Source organism: Hemicordylus capensis, chromosome 1, assembly GCF_027244095.1.
Source record: "Hemicordylus capensis ecotype Gifberg chromosome 1, rHemCap1.1.pri, whole genome shotgun sequence".
Taxonomy (NCBI): Eukaryota; Metazoa; Chordata; class Lepidosauria; order Squamata; family Cordylidae; genus Hemicordylus; species Hemicordylus capensis.
Window position 1 is genome coordinate 280,274,787 of NC_069657.1, and position 15,573 is coordinate 280,290,359.

The 15,573-nt window shown below is 46.8% G+C and overlaps 1 protein-coding gene across 5 annotated transcripts in view; it reads right to left on the minus strand.

Annotated features, from left to right (window-relative positions):
• The window catches only part of C1H2orf50 (chromosome 1 C2orf50 homolog), a 127,166-nt gene that overhangs the window by 6,102 nt on the left and 105,491 nt on the right, over positions 1-15,573 (minus strand). Inside the window, exons 1-2 of one of the 5 annotated variants that reach the window (XM_053285639.1) lie at positions 4,148-4,733; positions 2,882-3,040 (exon numbers count right to left, since the gene is read on the minus strand). The exons of 1 other annotated variant lie outside the window; for it this stretch is intronic. In XM_053285639.1, the coding sequence (XP_053141614.1) occupies positions 2,882-3,040; positions 4,148-4,191 (203 nt within the window). In that variant the 5' untranslated portion in view covers positions 4,192-4,733. Of the gene's footprint in view, positions 1-2,881; positions 3,816-4,147; positions 4,734-15,573 lie in introns of those variants that run through there. 3 more of the 5 variants (XM_053285638.1, XM_053285641.1, XM_053285640.1) reach the window with 3 other exon arrangements.

Here is a 15,573-nt window from a genome sequence, read left to right on the forward strand (position 1 = left end):
GCGGCGGGGCCCAGCGAGGCGGCGGGGCCGGGGCCGGCCGCGAGGCGAGGCGGCGGGCCTGAAGGCAGCACTCTGGGGCCGGCCGCGGCATCGGCGGCGGCACTCTGGGGCCGGCCAGGCCCGCTGGCGGCGGCGGCCGCACTCTGCCCCGCCGGAGACGGGGGGCGGGAGGAGAGAGAGAGGTAGCCTGGCCTGGCCCGGCCGCGGAAGCGAGGCGGTGGGACTGGCTGGGCCGCGGAGGCGAGGCGGCGGGACTGGCCAGGCCCGGCCGCGGAGGCGGCTGTACTCGGCCCCCGCAGGGCGGCGGCGGCCGCACGGGTCAGCTAGTCAACTAAAATTTCAACTAAAAAGCTTGGCTAAAAAGAAAATGAATTAGGAAGTATTTACCCCTGTTTTAAGAAAGCTTCATGGTACTTTTTCCACTTCCCAATCAATCAGTCTTTATTACAGTCATAGACCAGCATAAACATTAGAGGGACCACTGGATCTAATGGCCTGAACGAGACCCATCCAGGCATCTTTCATGTCATCTCTTTTCTTATGAGCCAGCAGGAGTTTGTACTCTTTTCTGCTGAAGGAGATTCTGTGTGGCCAGCATCCAGAACTAGATTTATAGACTTGATAGGTGGTGGCAAGGGCTTTTTTGGCATTAACGCAGTCCTTGTCAAATCACTGCTTGGAGGCCTGCTGGCTCTGTACATGGGGTTCGCAGTTCATATGAGAGAGGAGCTGCTGTAATTCCTGGACTAGAGCATTGTAGGACTCCAAGGGCGCACCAGCAGGGTCATTAGTAGGGATGATTGAATGCGCTGCAGGTGGTCAGAGGCAAGTAGCCCATTTAGTGCTTGATCCAGCTGTGGGGACCACTTAGCACGGTAATATGCTCCTCACACCAAGGATATGGGGAGATTCTAACAATTCTCTGTGTGGGCCTGGTGAATGAAGGGCTTTAAAAGGAGCGAAATTGGAAGATGATCACTGTCAAATTTGGGGGTAACCTCTCCACCAGAGGGAGCAGATTCCCTGAGGCAATAAAATAGTCAATCAGGCTCATTCTGGAGCCGGCCAGATAGGTGAACTCGGCAGGATGGTCATTTTCAAGTGAGCTGTTCAAAATGAAGAGGTTAAGTCTGGTGGTCATTAGACTCAGGCAGAGACCCACATAATTTTACCTCTGGTCTTTTGAAAGGCGGATAAGAGGGAGCCCATCTGCCTCAGGGTTGAGTGAATAGGACCTCTATTGAATGTATAGGGTATGGTCATCAGGACCCAGCCTTAGGGGTGTGCATCCCCAAGCTAACTTGGCAAAGAGGCACCTTTTAATGTGGTGATTCTCTTTATTTAGCAGGGATAGAGTAACTGGCCCTATCCACCCCCAGCACAGTACCTCCAGTGACTGTTGCTGGTACCTATCTTATGTTTCTTTTTAGATTATGAGCCCTTTGGGGACAGGGATCCATCTTATTTATATATTATTTCTCTGTGTAAACCGCCCTGAGCCATTTTTGGAAGGGCGGTATAGAAATTGAATTAATAATAATAATAATAATAATAATAATAATAATAATAATAATACCAGCTGGTCTGCCTGGTTCGGTTCGAGTCTGGACTGGACTCAAACCTGACTGGACCAGTTCGGTCTGGCACCCCTTTGAACTCCTCCCCAGTCCGGGCGGGGTTCATGAATTAAAAATAATAATAATAATAATAATAAATTTTTTTTTAACCTTCAGCCCCTTTGAGGGGCTTCCTGTAGGCCGTGTGGGGGGAGGTCCACAAAGGTTCCCCCTCCCCCCACTGGCCTCTCACATTACTGCTGCGGCCCATCCTGAGCCTCTTTTCTGGCCCATTCGGGCCTCCATAGATCAGCAACCATTTTTGTGTGGCCACTTTTTAAAAAAATGTTTTTTAAAAAATGAGTTCAACCCCGAACCCCCAACCCCCCAGAGCGGTTCCGCACATCCCTACGCAGTGTAGTGTCTAAAGACTTTCCATCCTTCTAAGCTCCCCCGCTCCTTTTGTTATGCAGAGGTTGGAAATGAGAGCATTTTGGCTGCTCACTTCACAACGTTACACAGATAAATGGATAATATGGATGCGAACAGTATTGGTCCATCTACATTAGCAGTCACAGATATATGGTTAGTTGGTGTTCATGCTGTCTCTCAGGGATAGCCTTACTGGTCTTACTGAGGAATCCTTGCTAATCTTTTAAGGAACCACAGGGTTTCCCAGAGCCTAGATGCTTATACCGCCATGGTTCTTACTGATATGCTGTTGCATTTTTTAAAAAGCCAGAACAGAACAGGTGTATAATCTCAGCAACTGCTGCCATATATAACCATATATGGTCCTTAAAAGGCCATACAGTCTTCCAGAGAGTCTTCACTAGTCTTCAGATATTATAAATTAGTTCAGTATTTCATTAACCAAAAGAAGATGTGACTCATCAGTCACATAGATCCTACAGAAATGTAGCAATAAAGAGAAAGCATTTCCCCCCACCGTACACACACTGAGTACTCAAAAAATAAATGTAGGGGTAAATTAATACATCACATTTTTTCTAGCATAGAGATATTTTTCATGTAGGGCAAAACACATATGCTGTCAGGCCTGACCTAAGTTCTCATGTTCCTTGTCCTGCACAGAGATTATCTCTGTGCCATCTAACTAGAGCAAATCCCTACACAGAGATGATCTCTATGTACAAAATATGTAGTGAATGAAACAAGAAACAAAGCAACAGCTGAATACAATACATAAAGACAACAGTGGCACACACCTTGAGTAAGGCAATCGGGACATAAGCAGCCCTGGACTCACTAAGTCAGCGCATCCACAATACCGCAGAACTGCCAAACAGGACTGAGTTACTTACCAATATCTGTTTGCCCTTCTCTCAGCCTCCACAAACTCTCTCCAGACTTTGTCCTGTTGGACCTGATCCCCCTTCAGGGCTTTCTGCTCTTCTCCCTGGTTTTTGCTTGAGGGTTTCACCAAACTCTGTGTGGTAGGTGGGGTCCTTCCAGACCGGCTGCTGCTAAGTGAAGGAGATGAGGATGAGGCTAAATCGCCCACCGGGCTGGTAGCTGGCATCCGGTACCCTGCCGATGTACTTCTCCTGAGTCCATTTGTTCTGCTCCCCATCCTCTCTGCCCTGCAAACTGGGTCACTAGGACAGGCTGATAGCAAAGATCCTAAACATTCACACTTTTCTCTTAGTTGTTTGATTGAATAAGCAGAACACATAGAAACTACACAGCATGCCTGGAGGTTTGACAGGCAACATCTCTGACAAATGCATGAAGAATTTTTGTGGTTTGCTGTGCCATTTGGGGGACTTCTGAAGCAATGGATGTCCAAATGTTTTGTTGGATTGTCCAATATTTTGCTAGGCAGCTGGATTTGTACACTGCACAGAGGCAAGATTCAGTGCAACCATAATATTTTTAAAAAGGCAACGAGGTTGTTAATGGGCTTGGGTTGTCAGATGACTGTGGTAAGCTTTAAAACAACAGAAGCCACACTGCTGTGTGCTTCCCAACTCCCACATTGCTTCAGGAGTCCCCAGAATGCCCAATGGACTTGTAACATGAGCCTCTTATTGTAAGTAGTACTACAGGGAGTTTTTCTGCACTACGGGAGCTTTTGTTCTGCTTGTGCAGCTGAAACAAAACACCGAGAGACCCGGGTTTTCCCAGTGTGTTTATGGTCTCCATTGGAAACCAGACGGGCTTCATCATGAATATTCATCCCAGACTGAAGACATGTATCCAGTAAAGATAGCTGCTGGTGGGCTTGGCTAAACTTCTCTGTTAGATTAAAAAAAGAAAGAAAGAAGCATAATAAGAAGAGTGAAATTCAATTTCCTTCTTTTGTGGTCTGTTTTGTATAGATATATAATTTAAAGCCTGATGAAAAACAAAGATCAGCTTTGAACACAAAACAGCAACCCACCCATCTCTGCCTTGGACAAGTGACATTTCAATTCTTTCTGCTTTTCAGACAAGGCACTGACCAGCTGCTAAATGCTTTGGGGAAATGAATAAGTAGTAAAATAAATGACCAAACTAAGAAACAGAATGAGGTGGGTGGGGAATGTGTTGAAACTTGGCTACTGAAAATAAGCTTTACCAGCTCCTACCATCTAATACAGTTCTTGGCCATGTTTCCAGGTTCAAAATTCATGGGAGGCACTCTGGAAGCTATCCATGGCTGAATTCAGACGTAACATAAAACTGGAAATAAATGTGGCAGAGGCTGGAACTCCAGTACATCCAAATTTGTAGTTGCAGCAAAAGTGACCTGCGGTTTGCCTCGTCAAAACTGAGCCTTTGGTTTGCACAAATGTTTGACACAGAGACCTCTGGTTTGGTCACTGAATCATTACGTCCAGTCCTGGATGCTGCCATGACCATGGTTTTGTGCCGATTTTCAAACTACAATCATAAAGGAGGAGGCGCAGACTTGCCCAGGATCGTATCCACCCCATTGCTGCAGCAGTTCTTGCTGGCCACCTCTCTGAGCACCAGACATACCCCTCCTGTCACCTCTCCAGCTATGGAGTTGCCTGGCAACAGGGATCCCACCACGTCCCACCCCAGACTTGTCAGCCACTCCAATGGCACAGTCACACAGGAGCATTCCCTCTTCCCAATCTGCCCCTTGCTCCTGTTGCATGGCTCTCCATGCGGTTTTCGGAATAAATACCAAAGAAAGGTTTAAGATAACTTTACTTGTGAGACAAACAAAAGAGGCACTTGGAGAGCAGTACAGAACTTGCTGACTTACACACAGGAACAGGAACAAACAGGAACAGGAAGGAGAATAGAAACTCCTAGCTAGCCCAACTGGTATTGAGGAAGCTACAGTGCCCCCTCTGGCTTCATAGCAGATTACATGGAAACTATACACAGTAGATTAGGCTGCAGCTGTTGCATATCCCAACAGCTACCCCCACCCAGCAAGTAGGAGGGAAAGGGGATGGGATGACAGGATGGGTACATTGTGCCCTCTAAGGTGTGCGCATGGTAGTTCTCTCCAACCTTTGGCTGTCCCGTTATTCTCTGATGTACTTCCCAGGCTCACATGCTCACACATTTTCTGATGTCTGCTCGGTTAATTTTAGATCCCGCTCAGGTTGAATCAGGAAGGCCCCACTCTGAATCCCCTTGATGCTGCCCAGAACAAAACTCATTCTGCACACAGATGAAAAAAATCAGAGAGAACAGTGATAGGTACTAAGTGCTTTGCTCCCCGAGATGGAAGCAGCAATAATGTATGTTCGCAAGCAAAAAACACTCAGGTGGCAACTTAAGTAGGGCACCCCATCACAGCACCGGGAGGGGAAGATTTGGCTGGTGTGTGTGTGTGTTTTCCCAGGAGTGGGTTTTAAAGCTAGCCCCAAGCAGGGAATTTCAAGCAGCCAAGTCATATATTTTTTCACAAAAAGGTTGGGGAAGGGGCCCCATCCCGTTCCTCTTTGGGGGTTCACGGTCCTTAGGTTTACTCATGAGCAGAGCCAGTCACTAGGGTCAGCAGTGCTCCAGTCAAAGGAGAGAGACGGTAGCTGTGAAGAGGGAGTATGCCGACCCAGGGTGGACTGTGCTTGCTCAAGAGAGTGCCAGGACTTTGGAACATCCCCTAACAACTCATGAGAAGAAGGGGAGAAAATTGCTAAGCAAAATCTCTAATCATGTGTGACAACAAAACATCCCCTTCTCCCACGGACCACTCTCGAGAGAGTGACAGGCCATTGGTGCTCTATATTAAGCCAGGTTGCTCTATGCCATGGGAATGGGTACCCTGGCGACTGCTCTCCCTGTCTTGGTGACTGCCGCCAAGTAGCTAAGTATGCCCCCTGCCAGCCTGACTGCACATGTGGACATGTGCACCCTTGCTTGTGCCCCCAAATGGTGACTGCAGATCTGCATAAGGAGCAACGCTGGACTGAACTCGGGAATTTTGAATTGTTTTAAAGATCCATCCACGCATCTGATGTCCCCCGTCTGAGCATGCAACCAGGCTCTGACACATGGAGTGTAAAAATCTCCTTCGGGTGTGTGCAAGGCTTCACAGGGAAAGGGGATGTTTGCAGCAATTCTGTTCTACTTTTGACCATGGAGAGTTGGGGGCCCAACACAAGCGGGTCCTCCTGTGTTGGGTTCGCTCAACTCGTGAGTGTGCAGTCTGAAGGGAGACCAGGCCCAACACCCCTTGGTCCTCCCCAGTAGAATGGCCCTCTCATGAGAGAGTGAGCCCACTGGCAGCAAGCTGCCAGCAGGGCAGGAGTTTGGTTTGGTCTGCATGGACTGCTTTGATGGGGTGATCCCTTGCAACAACATCCTAGGTCATGGCGGGGCAGACCTGTTGGAGATCCAGCTCGAGATGGCATCAAGCTTTTACACCAGTAATCCTAATGACCACTAGGGGCACTGGGAATAGAGATAGATAGTTAGGGTCTTGTCTTTCCTGTATCTCTGCCTCTATGACCCCTCTATTGATAGAATGTGCTCAGGAACTTCCTGGGAGTGACTTCCTTCTCCTTCTCCCCAGAATGCTTCTAGTTCTCTCTCTGAGCACCATGTAGCCAGTAGTTAGATATAGGTCTTTTCCTATCATCATGGACTTCTGAATAAAATAAATTAGTTTAATCTTACATGAATCTCCATGCTTATCATTTACAAGCTGTTGCCCCTGACACCCTATTAATCTCTGCTGTAATGGGAGTGAGCTAGCTCATTTGCTATATAAGTAATCACCCCCAACAAGACACACACCCCCGGATCCTTTGCCATCCCTTATATACATATCTCCTCCTAGGAAGTCCTCATATTCCTTTCTCTTTCCTGAGTACCTGGGGAATAGCACTTACATTTTTATATACCGCTCTATAGCCGGAGCTCTCTAAGCGGTTTACAATGATGTAGCATATTGCCCCCAACATTCTGGGTACTCATTTTACCGACCTCGGAAGGATGGAAGGCTGAGTCAACCTTGAGTATAGTCCCCCCTCTGATCATCCCCCCGAAATCATGTTTGTGTGGGACTGTTTGAGTGCAGGGCTCCTTGGGGAGAAGCCAGAAGAAGTGCCAGAAGAAGTGCTGGCATGGCACGGCATTTACAGGGATTTAAATGCCCTTTTCATGCCGAGGGGGGCAGGTGGTGTGCTCTAGGGATGTGTGAAACGTTTCGGGCACAGAACATTCTGTACCCGAAACAGCCTGTTTTGCGTTTTTCGTAGCCAAAACTAAACACCTGATCACCATCCCAAAATGTTTTGGAGCCGAAACGAATCACCCGTTTCAGCTCTGAAGATTTTGTAGTTTCGGACCTCCATTTTGTGACTGATAAAGTGTTTCTTCTTCCTCCTCCATTTTGAGTTCTGACATGTGCTTGAATTTCCTGCCTTTCAGCCTCCCATTGACTTCAATGCAAAGTGCTTCTTCTTCCTCCTCCATTGAGTTCTGTGATGTGTGCTTGAATTTCCCGCCTTTCAGCCTTCCATTGACTTCAATGCAAAGTTCCGATCTACAAAGGAATGCCCATATTTGGCTCTCTCAGATGGGCAGGCCCAGCGGCTGCACCGCCGACCACTGCTGCCACCACAGGGCAAGGGAGGTCTGCTCAGCTCACCCCCGTCGCTTACATTGGCAGATAAAATTAAGGTAAATTTTCACAGTTCGGCACAGCAGGGCGGGCGTGGGGTGGCGGCAAGAGACCTCTCCAAAATGCAGCGGGGCCTCGCAGCAGGGGGGCTTCATAGCAGGGCCAGTCCAGGGGCCAAAATTACCTAGGTGCACCACAATTTAGGCACACTGTCTTGATACTGACGCCCAGAGCATAACTCATTCTGCGCACATATGAAAAAAAGTATAGGGAACAGTGCAGTCTTTCTTTAACTAGCAAAAGTAGGAAGAGAAGGGCCCAATCTTCTCTTCCAGGGGGTGGGAGGAGGGGAGGCCCAGGTCCTCTCCTCCCCAATTGGGGAAATCTTTCTCCAGGAAGATTAAAAGAGGACCCCCACAAGGAGTATGCAGGGATACTCACAGCAAAATGTGACAAGTCATTTCTAGGGATGTGCGAACCAGTTCAAATTTGAACTGGGGTGGTTCGAAGGTTCGAATTCGAACTGAACCAGCCATCAGGTTTGAGCTGCTGGTTCAAATTTGAACCGAACCAGGGGGTGGTTCGATTCTGATTTGAACTGGTTCGGACCTCCAAAATTGGGTGGGGTGGTAGCTGGCACCCATGGCTACCTACCATCCAAACCACAAAGCAATCGGACACTTGTACCATTTTTAATGAATTTTTGAAAATTATTATTATTTTTTCTCATAGGGTATAATGGGACTTGAACCAGCCCATTATTCTTTATTGTGGAGCACCCATGGGTGCCAACAACCACACAAACCCTGAAGCAATCGGACACTCCTACGATTTTTTTATTATTTGAAATATTTTCAATTATTTTTCTCATAGAGTATAATGGGACCTGAACCAGCCCATATCCCCTATTGTGGAGCACCTAGGGGCACAAAAGTGGGGTCAATGGTAGACAGACAGGGGTTCCTACAACCCACAAAACCCCATGGCAATTGGACACTCCTCTGATTATTGGTGAGTTTTTAAAGTACTTTTGAATTCCTCATACGGAATAATTAGGATTGCAGCAAATGTATAGCTTCATGTCGGGGGGAAAGGGGTGTCCTAGAGTGGAGTGTGGTGGGTGGTAGTTCCCAGGGTGGGCAAGGAAGCTATCAGAATTATTTGAAAGGAATTGGGCAAAGGGCTGATTTTTAAGTGATTTTTGAAGTTTATGCGTCTTTAAGGTTTTTCTCCATAAAGAAGCATGGAGGTGTCAGCAAATGTATAGCTTCACGTTGGGGGCATAGGGGTGATCTAGAGCAGAGTGTGGTGAGTGGTAGTGCACAAGTGGGGCAAGGAAGCTATGAGAATTATTTGAAAGGAATTGGGCAAAGGGCTGATTTTTAAGTGATTTTTGAAGTTTTTGTGTCTTTAAGGTTAGCAATGAGAGTGGATTCATGGTTTGTCATTGAAAATCTAATATGCTACCAAAGAATCTACACTCAGAACACTTCAGAAACAACAAAACCCAGTACCCTATGGGTTAGCAACCCATGGGGGTGGTTGGCACCCTCTTTGCACTAGACCACCACTAACTCTGGGCCACCCCAGCACCCCACAAGTGGCTTTAAGGTTTTTCTCAATAGGGAAGAATGGAGGTTTCAGCAGCCCCATTACTGCACTTGGAGGGTGCTGGGGTGGCCCAGAGCGAGGGTGCCAACCACCCCCATGGGTTGCTAACCCATAGGGTACTGGGTTTTGTTGTTTCTGAAGTGTTCTGAGTGTAGAGTCTTTGGTAGCATACAAGATTTTCAATGACAAACCATGAATCCACTCTCATTGCTAACCTTAAAGACACATAAACTTCAAAAATCACTTAAAAATCAGCCCTTTGCCCAATTCCTTTCAAATAATTCTGATAGCTTCCTGGTCCCCCTTGGGCACCACCACCCACCACATTCTGCTCTTGGACACCCCTTTGCCCCCGACGTGAAGCTATACATTTGCTGACACCTCCATGCTTCTTCATGGAGAAAAACCTTAAAGTTGCGTAAACTTCAAAAATCACTTTAAAATCAGCTTTTGCCCAATTCCTTTCAAATAATTCTGATAGCTTCCTTGCCCACCTTGGGAACTACCACCTACCACACTCCACTCTAGGACAACCTTTTCTCCCTGACATGAAGCTATACATTTGCTGCAATCCTCATTATTCTCTATGAGGAATTCCAAAATAATTTTAAAATTCACCAATAATCAGAGGAGTGTCTGATTAACTTGCAACTTTGTGGGTGTTAGGCATCCCTGGGTGTCTACCACCCACCCCATTTTTGTGCCCCTAGGTGCTCCACAATAGGGGATATGGGCTGGTTTGGGTCCCATTATACCCTATGAGAAAAATAATTAAAAATATTTCAAATATTCATAAAAAATCATAGGGGTGTCCGATTGCTTCGGGGTTTGTGTGGTTGTTGGCATCCATGGGTGTTCCACAATAAGGAATAATGGTCTGGTTCGAGTCCCATTATACCCTATGAGAAATCCCCCCCCCAAAAAAATTCATAAAAAATGTACGAGTGTCCGATTGCTTTGGGGTTTGGGTGGCAGGTACCCCTGGGTGCCAGCTACCACCCTACCCATTTTTGGATGTCTGAACCAGTTCAAACTGGTTCAAAACGGTTCGAATTCAAACCGAACCAGGGGGAGGTTCGAGCAAAACCAAAACCAAGCCACCCCCTCCTGGTTCGAACCAGGTTCGAGTTCGAACTGGGTTCGAATTCGAACCAAACCGGGCAAACCAGTTTTGTGCACATCCCTAGTCATTTCTCTAGATGTTCATTTGCAACGCGGCAAGCAAATTCCCCCCAAGGAGAGTCCACTTGCTGGTTGTAGGCTCCCATTCAGTAGCAGGGTATGGGTTTGTGCTGCAATCGTTACCAAGGGGAATCTCCATGATGACACTTTTAAATACAGCAATCATAAACTACCTGCATAAATCCCCCCTTCTCTTTAAGTTTGAATGCACACAACTCAGGTCACTCCTCCTGACCAAAGATGGCAGTCACATGGCTTCCCCAGGCACTGCCTTTCCGGGCAGGCAACAGCTCCCAGAAACACCAGCTGCAATTAATTAGCATGAGATCTGCCCTAAGCTCTGGGGGCAGATGTGCAGATATGCCATGGCATCAGTTTTTCGGGTGAACCATCCCTCCCTTCCCTGAGAGGTTGATTATGTGTCGTATATTTTTATTATTCTGCAATTTTTTTTGCAAGCCACTTTGATTTTTTAAAAAAGTTGCTTTTAAAATAAATGGAGAAATGCATATAAAAATAAAAGGATTCATTCCCATCTCCTTTCAATGAACTCAAGGCAGCTGCCAAAAATTAAAATAATGCAATAAAATGCCATAAAGCAATAAAGCAATACAAACAGTAATTACTAGCGTATCTAAAAGCACTAGGCGATAAAAGAAATTAAAAGTGCTGACAGGCCATAATCATTATAAAAACTCTGCAAAGGCCTGCTGAAAAAGGAGTGTCTTGAGCTGCCACTTAAAGGCAGATAAGGCAGACAGGGCCAAAATTTAGCGGTGGGGGGGAGTTCCAGAGGACAGGGGCCACCACAGAGAAGTTTTAGCCATGCATCACAGTCAGCTGAACTTGGTACTGAGATGCATGGGAGAGCCATTCAAAAATATTTTATGGCTGGGCAAATGAATGTGTAAGTCAGTTGTCCTCCATGAATCTAGGTCCAATGCCATTTAGGGCTTAAAAAGGTAATAACCGACACCTTGCTCCTGGAAAAACACTGGTAACTACTAGTGCAGCTAACACAGTAGCAGGTGATATGATCCAAGTGTCTAGTGCCCATCAGGACCCACAGCAACTGTAATTTCCCCAAAGGATAATTTCCAAAGGGTCCCCACAAAGAGTGTTCTACAGTACTCTAAATGGAAGATGAGAAAGGCATGAATCACCATAGCAAGATCCCTATGATCCCAGCCAAAGCTCTGCAAAAGTGGCCCTGGCCACAGCCACTACCTGGGCATTTAGGAGCAATTCCAGGGCCCGGAGCATTCCCAAGTTGGGAACTTGCTCTTTCAAGGGAAGTGCTATCCCATCTAGAACAAGCTGTCAACTCACTTCCAGATTAGTAGATCTCCTAACTAAGAGAGCCTCTCATAGGAACATAGGAAGCTGCCATATACTTAGTCAGACCATTGGTCTATCTAGCTCAGTATTGTCTTCACAGACTGGCAGCGGCTTCTCCAAGCTTGCAGGCAGGAGTCTCTCTCAGCCCTATCTTGGAGAAACCAGGGAGGGAACTTGAAACCTTCTGCTCTTCCCAGAGTGACTCCATTGACTAATTTTGTGGGCTCAGCTGTAATATGCATCATTTCCTAAGAATCTCAGTGAAAATAGTGCCAGATGCACATTGGAAATTATGTGGTTTCCTGTTTTTCTGTAGGAGGGAAATATCTAGTGAGAAAGACAGAGCTTGGCCACAAGAGGGTGGTGCAGGGCAAAGTATGCATTGCAATTAAATCTTCATGCCCACAAAGCTGAATTTGTCCAAAAGCTTAAATTAAATTGCATGATACTTTTGAAAGCATATGTAGATCAGGTTTTTGTTTTTTTTTAAAGGGCACAAATCATGAGTCAGCCCTGGATACTGTTACCCTTTCATTTTACTTTGGTACCAGCCAACAAAGTTGTATTCAACAAAAATGTGGCCCGGCTTCTGCAGAGATGGTTTTACCTGCCATGCTCAAATTGCTTACTGAATACATACACTAAAGAAGTCCCACTGAATTTGATGGACATAAAGGGATTACTGAAATGTCTCTGTAGCATTTCATAAACAAGATCTAAGCAGGAGCTGGGGATATGATATCATATTGTATGTTGTCTTTAGGAGTACTGTCTTGAAATCTGCCCATGCTTTAATCTGTTCTGTGAGCAATGGTGTCTTCCGTAAAACCACCTGGGAATATGCTCATACTGACCGGTTGTTTCTTTCTACTGCTGAAGGAAAGCATCAGTAGAGAGTTGTATCAAAGAGTAAAAAGAAACTGAGCTTCTCTCCTATCATATCAAAAAGCTTCCTTTTAATGAGACTCTGGAGAAAGGTCCCAAATATTAGATACATTTCATTCTCATTCCTAAATATACTGAAGAGGTTAACCAAACCTATCAGTTGCTTTCAAGAGAGAATCTCCTCAACTCAGTTTGCAGTATTGCCATGCTCCCCCCACCCCACCCCGAAAGCACCTTATTTGCTAGCCTTATTTGGGGTAACATTTTGTGTGAATGCAGTGAGCTAGGAGCCATAGCACACATTAAGGCTGTTCATACAAGCAGCCCTACCCAGCCTTGGGCGGCCCTATCTGGGTAGGGCTGTTGGCGTGAATTGCCGGGATCATGGCTGATCCTGATCCTGCCTCCCCAGGTAGCCCAAGAATTTCCCCATGGCCATGGAAATGTTCCCATGACCAAGGCATGATGGGCATCCTTTCAAAAACTTACTTTTGCAAGCTTTAAAAATGGTGCAGGACGCAGGCAGGGAAGGGCAAGCACACACCCCCTTCTACTGTGGCTCCCAGTCATGTGAATGCTTGGGTTGCCTGCAGCCTGAGTGGACACAGAGCTGGGCGCCTAGAGCACATGGCTTGAGGGAGAATCCCTCAACGCACCACACTCCTCACGTGGTGTGAGTGGCAGCATGGTGTGGCGTGGTGACTGGAGCAAGAGAATCGGGGCGGGGGGGGAGGTACAGATGTGCACAAAATTGGTTTGCCCAGTTCAGTTTGAATCCAAATTGGATTCGAACTGGAACGGGCATGTTTGGTTTTGCCCCTTCAAACAGGGCTTTGAATTTGGGCTGGTTTGGGCCCAGTTTGAGGGTGGTGGTGGGTGTTAAAATGGTGTAAACTCAGGAATTATTTACCATCAGTGGTGGTCGTGGGGAGTTCTGTGGTGGCCGTGGGACTTTCCCCCCAACCACTGTGTGTGGGGTCTCTGGCAGCTCCCCCTGTTGGCCTCTCCCCTGAGTCTCCTGGGGCTGATTCAGGCCATTTGGGGGCTGTTTTTCAGCCGCTGCGCATGCACGGTAGTAAAAAATGGCCACCATGCACATGCATGGCGGCCCAAATAATATCCACCGTGTATGCTCAGAAGGCCGAAACAGCCCCCAAACAGGCAAAATGGTAAATAATTCCTTACTTTCAGCAGTAAATAATTCCTTATTTTATACCATTTTAACATCCCCTGCCACCTTCAAACTGGGCCAGAACTGTCCTGAGAGGTTTGATTCTACCTTGGACTGAACAGGGTCTGGTTCAGCTCGAGATTGAACATCCGAACTGGCCCAGTTAGAATGGGAACCAGTTCGATACCAAACTGGTTTGCACATCCTTAGGGTATAATCCTGCTGCCTTTCCCCAGCCCTCCCTAGCTGCCAGGAGTTGTGATTGTGTGGACGGTCTTAGTGTATCATATGAAATAATGCCACCACATTGGAGAGTCTCCCATGTCCCTGCCAGCAGCTGCCAGGATTGTTCAAAGGGGCATGAAGGCTCTCTGTGAGATGGCAGCAATCTCTGTAATAGACATTCCACAAGTTATGGTTGCGTGGTGGTGAAGAACTCCCCATAGAAGTGCTCTTTTTGCTGGCTTTCTTGTGACAAGCATTAACATGTGCTCCAGTTCTTAGTCAGAACTCATAGGTCAATTAATGGTGTCTTGCAAGGTTCTACGTTTCACTTTACTTCACTCATTTGAATAAAACTGAACAATTTAAAAACACTTCAACAGACTGAGAACTCTGCCTTGTGTCTTGAAACAGGAGTCCACAATACATCTTTTAACAAAGTACCACCAGCAAGCTGAATCCACGGTTGTACATACCTCCTTGGCTGAACATGGAAAGCTGAATCTGTCGTCCTATGAAATGGACTTTGAAGAGCCATACTGAGGCAAAACTGCTTTGCAATTCTGCCTTGGACTTTACACACTTCACTGTACGTATTGTTGCCAGCATAACCAAATGGTCTGTCGGCAAAAAGGTAAGTACACCATAGCAACTTCAGCTTCTGTTTACAGTTCAAATACATTTCTATTGGTTGGAGGAAGTTGTAGCAGCGTTACAAAAGGCTTTTCAAATTGCTTGAGTAACAAATGGCTTGTGATTAGGACTATACATATTTCCTCAACAAGACATCTCTCCTTTCACAGCAGAACTTTGCAATCTGCAGGGAATATTGTTCAGAAAGAAAATTGTTCGTAATTGCATTCCAGGCATTCATGAGTGTGCGTGTGATTTAAAATGGACACATCGCATGGCAGATGGAAGGGTTGAAAAACACTTCCCAGTGCAGTGTCCTCACTGGGGTGGCCCAAGGAGTTGCGGTGCCTGAGGCAAGGCGCCAAATGCAGCCTTGCCCCGTGACCAAGGCATGACGGGGGCCAGCCCCCTTTCAAAAACTAAGCTGTGCAAGCTCTAAAAGTGGTGCAGGAGGCAGGGAGGGTTGACAGCAACCTCTCCTCTCTTCATGCTTCTGGCAAGCTTGCAAAGGGTGTGAGGAGAGGCATTCCTTGCATAGCCTGAAGGAGTCAGATCAGTCATGAAAGACCATTCTGATGGCAGTGGCAGGGGGCATCTTGTCACCCTACTGATGCCCCAATGATCTGTCACCGGAGGCAACAGTCTCACATTGCCTCAGGAAAGGGCCACCTCTGGTCCTTGCTCACATCACACCCAACCACCCACCAATGTTTTTAGCTCTAAGATGGGAAATTCTTTCAGGTAAGGAATGTTAGTAGAAGCTACAGGTCTTCCACATCTCCTCTAGGTGCATCCTGCAAACAGCTGGGGGTTTTTTTTGGGGGGGGGGAGGAGAAGTCTCCTCACTTTGCACTGGGCTCTTGGAGCAGTACAACAGGAATTCACAAAGCTCTCACTTTAATAGGAGCCTGGCGCAAAGT